Source organism: Hylobates moloch, unplaced genomic scaffold (assembly GCF_009828535.3).
Source record: "Hylobates moloch isolate HMO894 unplaced genomic scaffold, HMol_V3 SCAFFOLD_21, whole genome shotgun sequence".
In the NCBI taxonomy this organism is placed as follows: domain Eukaryota; kingdom Metazoa; phylum Chordata; class Mammalia; order Primates; family Hylobatidae; genus Hylobates; species Hylobates moloch.
In genome coordinates, this window is record NW_026652296.1 from 17,095,027 (window position 1) to 17,108,107 (window position 13,081).

The following is a 13,081-nucleotide window of genomic DNA, read 5'->3' on the forward strand; positions in this document are numbered from 1 at the left end:
TTGAAAAAAAAAATTCAATGAAAGACTGTTTCGTAGGGTATAAAAAGACAGATGCAACCATACATTTAATTTTTAAAAATGGAATGTAACTTACATAAGGATTTTGTGAAAAATCTTTTTTTTTTTGAGATGGAGTCTCGCTCTGTCGCCCAGGCTGGAGTGCAGTGGCGCAATCTCGGCTCACTGCAAGCTCCGCCTCCCGGGCTCACACCATTCTCCTGCCTCAGCCTCTCCAAGTAGCTGGGACTACAGGTGCCTGCCACCACGCCGGGCTAATTTTTTGTATTTTTAGTAGAGACGGGGTTTCATCGTGGTCTCAATCTCCTGACCTCGTGATCCACCTGCCTCGGCCTCCCAAAGTGCTGGGATTACAAGCGTGAGCCACCGTGCCCGGCCTGAAAAATCTTATACCTATCTGAGTATTACAGAAGATGCATATACCTTCCATAGCTCATGGAGGAAAAAGTGTATAAACAATTTTGATAAGGAGTTGAAAAACAATTTGAAAATAGTTTACAAAGAAAGAATCAGGAGGCAGAAAAAGCTTCAAGAGGCATGGTCTTCAGAAATTGTTCTGGAATGCTGTTTCACTTGTATCGATGTCATGTTCCTGGATGAGAGAATAAGACACGGAATTTTAGTACTTCAGTATAAAGCCTGAAATGTAAATTCTTCAGTGCTTTGGAATTTAGAGATTCTGAATCTTCATTAATTAGGACATACACATAATATCTGGCTTTAGGGCTGAATCCAACCCAAGGATCAAATTTTGATCCTTTTGCCCTACCAGGGCAGGGCTTGTGACCACTGCCCACCACCTACCATGATGAGTAACAGAGTTGAAAGCACTGGTGCAAAGACCACACCAGACCTCTTACATTGGCCTTGGGTGCCTGTCCTAGCATGCCACCAGAGTACTGCTGGGAACCTACCTGACCTCCCATCCCATCGTTCACTGCTGAGCAGCCACATCAAAACCCTCATCTCTGGGTTCCCTTCGTGGATGGCACTTAGACCACGGTAAGTGCCCATACACTTCTGTCCCCCACTACACAGAGCTCTGAGAGGCACAGCAAGGACTGCACTCATCTTGTTCACTGCTATGGCCCCAGCCTCCAGCACCATGCTAGAGGTGGAGAGTAAAACACTGCCAAATGAGCATCCAGCAGAGCCAGCTTCCTTCCAGGAGAGGCTCAGATCCTAATTGGTCTTTTCACTCAGCATCTAAAATCCTAAGCTTGAATTTTGCCTGCTTACATTAAAAAACAAAACACTCTTTTTTTGCTGCAAAAGTGACACAGTCACTATAGAATTTTTTTTTTTTTTTTTTTGAATCGAGTCTCACTCTGTCACCCAGGCTGGAGTGTAGTGGTATGATCTTGGCTCACTGCAAGCTCTGCCTCCCGGGTTCACACCATTCTCCTGCCCCAGCCTCCTGAGTAGCTGGGACTACAGGCACCCGCCACCGTGTGTGGCTAATTTTTTTTTTTGTACTTTTAGTAGAGACGGGGTTTCACTGTGTTAGCCAGGGTGGTCTCGATCTCCTGACCTCATGATCCTCTTGCCTCAGCTTCCCAAAGTGCTGGGATTACAGGCGTGAGCCACCGCGCGTGGCCCACTACAGAAATTTTAATAAAGAAGGAAAATAAAAATTAAACACTATCTTTTTTTTTTTTTAAGACAGGTTCTCACTCTATCACCCAGGATGGAGTGCAGTGGCACGATCACGGCTCACTGCAACCTCAACCTACCCAGGCTCACATGATCCTCCCACCTCAGCCTCCCAAGTAGCTGGGACTACAGATGCACACCACCACACCTGGCTAATTTTTGTATTTTTTTATGGAGGTGGAGTTTCTGTTTCCCAGGCTCGTCTAGAACTCCTGGGCTCAGATGATTCACCTGCCTTGGCTCCCCAAAGTGCTGAGATTGCAAGCGTGAGCCACTGTGCCCAGCCCAAGAATATCTTGTTTTTTTTTTGGGGGGGGGGGACAGAGTCTTGCTCTGTCACCCTGGTTGGAGTGCAGTGGCGCAATCTCAGCTCACTGCAAGCTCTGCCTCCCGGGTTAATGCCATTCTCCTGCCTCAGCCTCCCAAGTAGCTGGGACTACAGGCACCTGCCAACACGCCTGGCTAATTTTTTGTATTTTTAGTAGAGATGGGGTTTCACTGTGTTAGCCAGGATGGTCTCGATCTCCTGACCTCGTGATCCACCTGCCTCGGCCTCCCAAGTGCTGGGATTACAGGCGTGAGCCACCGTGCCGGGCCCCAAGGATAAATATCTTTATGTTATTTTTTTATTATGCAAAATAATTATACGTGTGTATTGTGTGTATTCTGTAAAGAAAGTAGAATCTCTCTATATACTGTTCTTTAGTCTCTCCCCGCCCCATATTTACTGTATCACGAATGTATTCCCAAGTCCTTAAACTTTTTTTTTTTTTTTTTTTTGAGTCTTACTCTGTTGCCCAGGTTGGAGTGCAGTGGTACAATCCTGACTCACTGCAACGTCCGCCTCCTAGGTTCAAGCGATTCTCTTGCCTCAGCCTCCTGAGTAACTGGGACTACAGGCACGGGCCACCACACCCAGCTAATTTTTGTATTTTTAGTAGAGATGGGGTTTCACCATGTTGGGCAGGCTGGTCTCGAATTCCTGACCTCAAGTGATCTAGCTACTTGGCCTCCCAAAGTGTTGGGATTACAGGCGTGAGCCACAGTGCCTGGCCCAAGTCCTTAAACATTTTTATTTTTATCTTTTATTTATTTTTTTGAGATGGAGTCTCACTCTGTCTCCCAGGCTGGAGTGCAATGGCACATTCTTGGCTCACTGCCAACCTCTGCCTCCTGGGTTCAAGCAATTTTCCTGCCTCAGCCTCCTGAGTAGCAGGGACTACAGGCGCACGCCACCACACCTGGCTAATTTTTGTATTTTTCGTAGAGATGAGGGTTCACCATGTTGGTCAGGCTGGTTTTGAACTCCTGACCTCGTGATCCACCCGCCTCGGCCTTCCAAAGTGCTGGGATTATAGGCATGAGCCACCATGCCTGGCCAAACATTTTTAATCTTATGGATGTACCCTAGGATACTTAACCAGTTCCCTATTGATGAAGATTTTTCTTCTATAAAATAATGCTGCACTGAGAATCCTGGTTGATAAATCTGTACATATTCAGAATTGTAATATTAAAACAAATTCTGAAGATTAGAATGGGTCAAAGGTATATACATTTTAGGGCTTTTCAACAGTATTATAAAAATATCTCCAGACAAGTGGAACCAACTTATTCTCCCATCAGTAGTGTATGAATGTCTATTTACCAACACTGGTTGGGCATTCAAGTTTTGAAATCCTGTCAAGGAATGGAAAAAAGAAGGCCAGGGATACAGTCAGAGAAAGATGATTTCTTTTTTTTTTTTTTTTTTTTGAGACAGAGTCTTGCTCTGTCACCAGGCTGGATGGAGTCCAGTGGTGTGGTCTTGGCTCACTGCAACCTCTGCAGGTTCAAGCAATTCTCCTTATATAGACAATAAGCAGTAAACATAAGTGAGTCACATAGGATGCTAGAAAATGGTAAGTGCTTTGGTATAAAAGAAGTGGAGGCCGGGCGCAGTGGCTCACGCCTGTAATCCCAACACTTTGGGAGGCCGAGGTAGGCAGATCACCTGAGGTCAGGAGTTTGAGACCAGCCTGACCAACATGGTGAAACCCCCTCTCCACTAAAAATACAAAAATTAGCCTCTCGAGTAGCTGGAACTACAGGCATGCACCACCACGTCCAACTAATTTTTGTATTTTTAGTAGAGATGGGGTTTCACCATGTTGGCCAGGATGGTCTCAATCTCTTGACTTCGTGATCTGCCGGTCTTGGCCTCCCAAGTGATGGGATTACAGGTGTGGGCCACAGTGCCCGGCCTGAGAAAGATGATTTCTAACATAAGGTGATGACCTCATGTTCTACTGCTCTATCCTTTCCTCTTCTCGTCACACTGGCATCACTGCCATTCATCAAACATACCAGGCACAGCCCTGCCTTAGGAACTTTGCACATGTCTCCCCTCTGCCTGGGACACTCCTCCCCCAGATATCTGCATGGCTAAGTCCCTCAACACCTTCAAATCTTTGCTCCAATACAACTTTGCAATGAGGCCCACCCTGATCGCCCTATTTAATACTCACCAGTCATCATGGCCACACTCAGCGCACTTGATCCCTCTTACCCAGCTCTATTTTTTTTTTTTTTTTTTTTTGAGACAAAGTCTCACTCTCTTGCCCAGGCTGGAGTGCAATGGCACGATCTCAGCTCACCACAACCTCTGCCTTCCGGGTTTAAGTGATTCACCTGCCTCAGCCTCCCGAGTGGCTGGGATTACAGGCACGCACCATGACGCCTGGCTAATTTTTGTATTTTTAGTGGAGAGGGGGTTTCACCATGTTGGTCAGGCTGGTCTCAAACTCCTGACCTCAGGTGATCTGCCTACCTCGGCCTCCCAAAGTGTTGGGATTACAGGCGTGAGCCACTGCGCCCGGCCTCCACTTCTTTTATACCAAAGCACTTACCATTTTCTAGCATCCTATGTGACTCACTTATGTTTACTGCTTATTGTCTATATCCTCCAGCTAGTATATAGGTTCCATAAGTACAGGGTTTATTGTCTGTTTTGTTCACCTAGTAGATGCTTAATAAATACTTAGAGGCCGAATCAACGTCATAAAACATGACAAGCACAGTTCATGGAAGACATCAGTACTGGAGGGGCTCCCAGTACACTGTGCCTTGTAGGCTCTGTACCTGGTTCAATTTCTTGAACTCTACCACTTGGAAGAAGACGTGCTCAAGGATATGTTTGGCATCCTGTTGGTCCTTTGGTAGTTTACTGGTTACTCCAAGAATATCACCACACTTCCTGACATAGAATTCCAGGTCTTCTTCAGTACCTAAGACAGTTGGAGTAGTAGTTAGATTAATTCTTAACTTCTGCCCTTCCCAAAGTACAGACTTAGTGTGTTTCAGGTATGCCCTATCATGTTTCCACATTTCCTAAGATCACTCACCTCTTCCTAAAGTAATGTGACTACAGGATTTCAACACTGAAAAACTCTAGAGCTCTCTAATGTGCTGCTTTTATAAATTAGGACAGAAGTGTGACACTCCTAATCGGAATAAAACTGGACTGGTACTGGCTTTCCTATTCCTCAGATCTAGTATTCCTACATTAGAAAGCACAGGTGCAACAGTAGGAAATCAAATTATCATTCCCTGAATGCAACAAAGATGACTATGAGAAAAGCATATGAGTAAATTAAAAATAGCATTTACTAAAATAATATTGTATTGGCTGGGTGTGGTGGCTCATGCCTGTAATCCCAGCACTTTGGAAGGCTGAAGCAGGTAGATCACTTGAGGTCAGGTGTTCAAGACCAGCCTGGCCAACATGGCAAAACCCCTCTCTACTAAAAATACAAAAATTAGCCGGATGTGGTGATGCAGGCCTGTAATCCCAGCTACTCGGGAGGCTGAGGCAGGAGAATCACCTGAACTGGGGAGGTGGAGGTTGCAGTGAACAGAGATTGAGCCACTGCACTCTGGCCCGGGCAATAGAACAAGACTCCATCTCAAACAAAACAAAACAAAACAGCCGGGCGTGAAGGCTCACGCCTGTAATCCCAGCACTTTGGGAGGCCAATGTGGGCGGATCACGAGGTCAGGAGTTCGAGACCAGCCTGGCCAGCATGGTGAAACCCTGTCTCTACTAAAAATACAAAAAAATTAGCCGGGCATGGTGGTATGCACTTATAATCCTAGCTACTCGGGAGGCTGAGGTAGGAGAATTGCTTAACCCTGGGAGGCGGAGGTTGCAGTGAGCTGAGATCACGCCACTGCACTCCAGCCTGGGCGACAGAGCAAGACTCCGTCTCAAAAACAAAACAAGGCTGGGCGTGGTGGCTCACGCCTATAATCCCAGCACTTTGGGAGGATGAGGCAGGTGGATCATCTGAGGCCGGGAGTTTGAGACCAGCCTGACCAACATGGAGAAAACCTGTCTCTACTAAAAATACAAAATTAGCCAGGCATGGTGGTGCATGCCTGTAATCCCAGCTACTCAAGAAGGCTGAGGCAAGAGAATCGCTTGAACCCGGGAGGCAGAGGTTGTGGTAAGTTGAGGCTGTGGTGAGCCAAGATCGTGCCACTGCACTCCAGCCTGGGCAACAAGAGCAAAAGTAGGTCTCAAAACAAAACAAAACCGCAAAAAACAAACAATATTATAGAAAGAAAATTAAGGAAAAAAATCACCCATAATTCCACCAACAACATAGCTCTGTGGGCCGGGCGCGGTGGCTCACGCTTGTAATCCCAGCACTTTGGGAGGCCGAGGCGGGCGGATCATGAGGTCAGGAGATCGAGACCACAGTGAAACCCCGTCTCTACTAAAAATACAAAAAAAAAAATTAGCCGGGCGTGGTGGCGGGCGCCTGTATTCCCAGCTACTCGAAGAGGCTGAGGCAGGAGAATGGTGTGAACCTGGGAGGCGGAGCTTGCAGTGAGCCAAGACTGCGCCACTGCACTCCAGCCTGGGTGACAGAGCAAGACTCCGTCTCAAAAAAAAAACAACAAAAAAACAAAAAAACATAGCTCTGTGAAGCCACCCTCTGGAGCCCTACGTGTAGGATAGACAGCCATTACTGCCCTTCTCACATTATACTGTAATTTCTTTTTTTTTTTTTTTTTTTTTGAGACAAGGTTTGGCTCTATCACTCAGGCTGGGGTGCAGTGGCATGATTTCAGCTCACTGCAACTTCCGCCTCCTGGGCTCAAACCATCCTCCCACCTCAGCCTCCCAAGTAGCTTGGACTACAGGTGTGTACCACCATGCCTGGCTGATTTTTTTTATTTGAGACATTTGATATTTCACCATGTTGCCCAAGCTGGTCTCAAACTCGTGAGCTACAGCAATCCACCTGCTTTGGCCTCCCAAAGTGCTGGGCTTACAGGCATGAGCCACTGCGCCTGGCTGTAATTTGTTTATTCTCCCTCTGATTTGCATTTTAAGTTATGATAGAAATGTATGTTTTTTACTAAGACATTCGAACCCACAGCTGTAACAATATTTCATCCTAGTTCTATTGCCACCAACTACCTAGAATTATTATTGCTATGTATGCTTCTGTGTGTAAACGTGTTTTCACAAAAATGGGATCAAACTAGAATAGTTTTCTAAGGACTTCATCATTTAATGATGTATTATGGACATTCCATGTCAAAGTTTATGCCCTCCATTTTTTTTCTTTTCTTTTTTTTTTTTCAGATGGGGTCCCACTCTGTCACCCAGGCTGGAGTACAGTGGTGTGATCTTGGTTTACTGCAACCTCCACCTCCCGAGTTCAAGCAATTCTCCTGCCTCAGCCTCCTAAGCGGCTGGGATTACAGGCACCCGCCACCACGCCCGGCTAATTTTTTTTTTATTTTTAGTAGAGATGGGGTTTCACCATCTTGGCCAGGCTGGTCTTGAACTCCTGACCTTGTGATCCACCCGCCTCGGCCTCCCAAAGTGCTGGGATTACAGGTGTGAGCCACTGAGCCTGACCTTTTCTTTCTGAGACAGGGTCTCACTCTGTTAACCAGGTTGGAGTGCAGTAGCACAATCTTAGCTCACTGTAGCCTTGACTTCCTAGGCTCAAGCAATCCTCCCACCTGGGCCTCCTGAGTAGCTGGTACTACAGGAGTGAGCCACCATGCCTGGCTAATTTTGTTTATTTTTCTATAGAGAAGAGGTCTCACTGTGTTGCCCAGGCTGATCTCAAGTGATCCTCTTGCCTCAGCCTCCTAAAGTGCTGGAATTATAGGTGTGAGCCATTGCACCCAGGCTACATTTTTCTTTTAACAAATATGTAATATTCTATTTTGTTTCTATTTATTTATTTTCCAGAAACAGGGTCCTCTGTCACCCAGGCTGGAGTGCAAGGTGTATCATAGCTCACTGCAGCCTCCAACTCTTGGGCACAAGTGATCCTCCCACCTCAGCCTTCCAAGTAGCTAGGAATATAAAAATGCACCACCACACCTGGCTACTTAAATTTTTTTTTTTTAGACGGAGTTTCACTCTTGTTGCCCAGGCTGGAGTGCAAAGGCATAATCTCAGCTCACCGCAACTTCCAACTCCTGGGTTCAAGCAATTCTCCTGCCTCAGCCTCCTGAGTAGCTGGGATTATAGGCATGCGCCACCACACCCAGCTAATTTTGTATTTTTAGTAGAGAAGGGGTTTCTCCATGTTGGTCAGGCTGGTCTTGAACTCCTGACCTCAGGTGATCTGCCCACCTTGGCCTCCCAACGTGCTGGGATTACAGGCGTGAGCCACCGCACCCAGCCTTTTTTTTTGTTTTTTGAGACAAGGTCTCATTATGTTGTCCAAGCTGGTCTTGAAATCCTGGCCTCAACTGATCCTCCTGCCTTGGCTTTTCAAAGTGCCGAGATTATAGGCATGATCCACTGTGCCCAGGCAATTTTTTTTTTTTTTCAGAGATGGGGTCTATGTGACCCAGGCTTATTTCATACTCTTTTTTTTTTTTTTTTTTTTTTTTGGTGAGACGGAGTCTCGCTCCTTCACCCAGGCTGGAGTGCAGTGGTGCGATCTCGGCTCACTGCAGGCTCCGCCCCCCGGGGGTTCACGCCATTCTCCTGCCTCAGCCTCCCGCGTAGCTGGGACTACAGGCGCCCGCCACCTCGCCCGGCTAATTTTTTGTATTTTTAGTAGAGACGGGGTTTCACCGTGTTAGCCAGGATGGTCTCGATCTCCTGACCTCGTGATCCGCCCGCCTAGGCCTCCCAAAGTGCTGGGATTACAGGCGTGAGCCACCGTGCCCGGCCTATTTCATACTCTTTAACCAATCCCCCTACTGATGGATGGACCATTAGACCGTTTCCAATTTTTTGAATGCTATAATTAATATCTATGTCTTTTTTGTTTTGCATTTCTACAAGGATTTCCATAGGACAGTTGCTAGAAACAGAAATGCCAAGTCAAAGCTTCTGCTTCTTCACCGTTCTGTGATTCCTCCTGGACTCATCACTATGTCCTGCTCATTTTTGACTGCCCAGGACCCACAGCAATGCCTGGCACAGAATAGAGATGCAGTAAGGTCTTCATTTACACTGAACTGTTTCCATTTTGCTTACTCCTTTCTGGGCTTTGGGCACATACAGATGTTGCTGACATAGCTGGTATCCTCTTGTACATGCAGTTTTATATCTTGCTTTCTTCATTCAGGATTTTCTCTTAAATTCTGTCTGTGTCATATGTGTCATTCCCTAGCCTTTGTGAACCTCTTTTATAATGACTACATATTCTCCTACCAAATGATTGTGACACAGTTTACGACCATTACTCTGCTAGTGGACATTAAAGCTATTCCCAAATTTATGTTTTTTTTCTATTTTTAAAAGTTGTTATTTTTTAAAATATATTTTTAGAGACAGGGTCTTGCTATGTTGCCCAGGCTGGCCTTAAATTCCTAAGTTCAAGCGATCCTCCTACCTCAGCCTCCCGAGTTTATTGTATTTTTAAAATAAATAGTATAGAAGTTGGCTGGACGCGGTGGCTCACGCCTGTAATCCCAGCACTTTGTGAGGCTGAGGCGGGTGGATCACCTGAGGTCTGGAGTTTTAGACCAGCTTGGCCAACATGGTGAAACCCCATCTCTACTAAAAACACAAAAAATTAGCCATGGGTGGTGGTGGGCGCCTGTAATCCCAGCTACTTGGGAGGCTGAGGCAGGAGAATCGCTTGAACCCAGAAGGCCGAGGTTACAGAGAGCCGAGATCGTGCTATTGCACCCAAGGCTGGGCGACAAGAGTGAAACTTTGTCTCAAAAAAAATAAATAAATAAAATAATCTCCTTAGATTAGACTCCCAGGAGTGGGGTCACTGCCTCAAAGTGGATGGTTAATTTTATGCCTCTGAGCATATATGTGCAGACCCATTTGCTGTGTTGGAGGCAATTCATGTCAGGAGCAGCCCTAGACCAAAAGTCAGGAGGACCACTCACCATGGAGCTGTGTGGCCTGGGGCCTCATTTCTTCATCCACATGTCAAGGTGGGCACACTTGGCTCTCTCTCAGATCCTGTCCAATTTGAAGTCTCTATGATTCTTTGGGACCCAACTCAAATTGCCTTATTTAGCTGCTCCTATGACTGCTGACTGAGATTTGCTAAGTGGCAGCCAGGGTCAAGATTAATTCTATGGTCTCTCAATAGGTCAGAACTAAGGACTCACAGGGATCAAAGCTGAGACCTTTGGCTTTCTGCTTGGCACTATGTTCTAATTCACTGAACTAAATAGCCTTGAGAAGAACAACCAACATTATTTACATGACATAAATAAGAATGGTAAGTTTATACTCCTATTCATATTTTGTTTTCCCTAAACAAACTCTAAGCTTTCTCTCATAGCAATTCTCAGAAATTCACAATTAAATAAACCTCATAAGAGAAAACAAAGTTTAAAAGTTGGCCAAACTTAGGCCGGGTGTGGTGGCTCACGCCTGTAATCTCAGCACTTTGGGAGGCCGAGGCAGGTGGATCACCTGAGGTCAGGAGTTCGAGACCAGCCTGACCAATATGATGAAACCCCGTCTCTACCAAAAATACAAAAATTAGCCGGGCGTGGTGGCACATGCCTGTAATCTCAGCTACTCGGGAGGCTGAGACAGAAGAATCGCTTGAACCTGGTAGGCAGAGGTTGCGGTGAGCCGAGATCGCACCATTGCACTCCAGCCTGGGCCACAAGAGTGAAACTCCATCTAAAAAAAAAAAAAAAAAGTTGGCCAAACTTACACTTATTGGTAATCTGAGCCAGCCGTGCCTTCTCAGAGGAGAACGTTTCATCTAAATCAAACAGCTCCAGAGGAGGAGGAGGTAACTCCCGGAAACTGGGGGGAAAAACCTAAAAGGAAATAAAGTCATCATTTAGATATGAGGGAGGATAAGGTAAAGGAAATAAAGTCTCTCAAGAAAGAGCTTGTCCAAAGTCATAACTAACAGTGACGAGACACAAGGAGAATAAGGAAGTCCACATCCTTAATTCCTCAGTTGGGAACCACACCACATGGAAATCCCTACAGAACAGTAAACTTGGCTCTTCCCTGAGGATGAAATACCCAAACTCCCATCACCTCGTCTACCCTCACCCATTAGACCCATATCAAGAAAGATTATTAGCCCACTGTAAACAACCAAGTGGAACCAGCTCTAATTACCACTAAACTGACCAAACTGACATACCAATGCTAATTAACTCAGAACGATGACACAAAGCTTGGGGCTTAGGTTTGTGTTGAACATTTGATTGTACAACTTGTTTCTCATTTAATCATAAGTTTTTAGGGATGGAAGTTATTTGAAGAACTAGATGCAGATTAGTGTAGAAAGTATTGAACTTGGAGTCAGATTTTGTAGGTATGAACCAATGGTATGCGGGTAAATGTTTAACTACTTTCAAAACAAAACAAAACAAAACTGAAGGCCTGTTTTGCAGCATTTACCATTTTCTGTAATGTAAATCCTCTCACCATGGCCAATTTCAAGCTACCAAGCAAGATCAAGCCAACTGGCTCATAACATTTCAGAGTGTGGTGAGACAAGGTAATTTTAAAGGCAAGTTGAGTGAATGTTGGACTGAAATGCTGAAAAATAACCTATTTACACACATAGCCATAACTATCCCCTGGGCTGTGAGAATTATGCTATGAATCAGGCCCCGACACCTGGAATGGCAGTACAAAGTTTTCTTCCTTTTTATCCAAGAAATCTCATATATGCCTTTCAACCCTACAAGATGGGAATAGGAAATGTTTAATAGCCAGAAGGCTCCACATCCTTGATTCCTCAATTTGGAAGCATACCACATGGAAGTCTCTATAGAACATTAACAAATTTGGTGTCCATGTATATTTAGAGACAGAGCACTATGACTTCATAAGGAGTGCCACAAATGGCACATGGAAGGGACCACGGCGAAGGCCTGCTGACAAGATAAGGGCAACAGTGGGGCTCTGCAGTGGGATCCCCCCTCCAAGCACACCTACTCACCGCAGGCTGAAGGGTTGGCAGCGGCGTCTCAAACTGAGGCTGGATGAGCTGGAGTGGTTCACGTTTGACATTTAGCTGCTCGTGAGCCCTGTGTTCATAATCAAACAAAAAAGCAGGGATCAAGACAAGACACCATAGCACAGCACATCTAACTGACCACACTGTGTTGTTCTCCATGAAATACAGTGGTTCAGTACTATTTTTAGAAATACCATTGGACCCAGCAATCCCATTACTGGGTACACACCCAAGGGAATATAAATCATTCATTATAAAGACACATGCATGCTTATGTTCACTGCAGCACTATTCACAATAGGAAAGACATGGAATCAACCCAAATGCCCATCAATGACAGACTGGATAAAGAAAATGTGGTACATATACACTATGAATACTATGCAGCCATAAAAAAGAATGAGATTTGCTGGGTGCAGTGGCTCACCCCTATAATCCTAGCACTTTGGGATGCCAAGGTGGGTGGATCACCTGAGGTCAAGAGTTCGAAACCAGCCTGGCCAACATGGTGAAACCTTGTCTCCACTAAAAATACAAAAATTAGCTGGGTGTGATGGCTGGCGCCTATAATCCCAGCTACTCAGGAGGCTGAGGCAGGAAAATCACTTGAACCAAGGAGGCGGAGGTTGCAGTGAGCAGAGATCACGTGATTGCACTCCAGCCTGGGCAAGAGAGCAAAAGTTCTGTCTCAAAAAATAAAAAAAAAAGGCCGGGCACGGTGGCTCATGCTTGTAATCCCAGCACTTTGGGAGGCCGAGGTGGGCGGATCACGAGGTCAGGAGATCGAGACCACGGTGAAACCCCATCTCTACTAAAAATACAAAAAAATTAGCCGGGCGTGGTGGCGGGCACCTGTAATCCCAGCTACTCGGAGAGGCTGAGGCAGGAGAATGGCGTGAACCCGGGAGGCGGAGCTTGCAGTGAGCCGAGATCGCGCCACTGCACTCCAGACTGGGCGACAGAGCGAGACTCCGTCT

The 13,081-nt window shown here is 45.9% G+C and overlaps 1 protein-coding gene across 3 annotated transcripts in view; it reads right to left on the reverse strand.

Moving 5' to 3' along the window:
• Positions 1-447: 447 nt before the first annotated feature.
• The window catches only part of IFT52 (intraflagellar transport 52), a 55,955-nt gene continuing 43,321 nt past the window's right edge, over positions 448-13,081 (reverse strand). For all 3 annotated transcript variants that reach the window (XM_032142504.2, XM_032142506.2, XM_032142508.2), the window contains 4 exons: positions 12,087-12,174; positions 10,833-10,941; positions 4,792-4,937; positions 448-610 (listed from right to left, as the gene is read on the reverse strand). In XM_032142504.2, the coding sequence (XP_031998395.1) occupies positions 563-610; positions 4,792-4,937; positions 10,833-10,941; positions 12,087-12,174 (391 nt within the window). In that variant the 3' untranslated portion in view covers positions 448-562. The remainder of the gene's footprint in view (positions 611-4,791; positions 4,938-10,832; positions 10,942-12,086; positions 12,175-13,081) is intronic.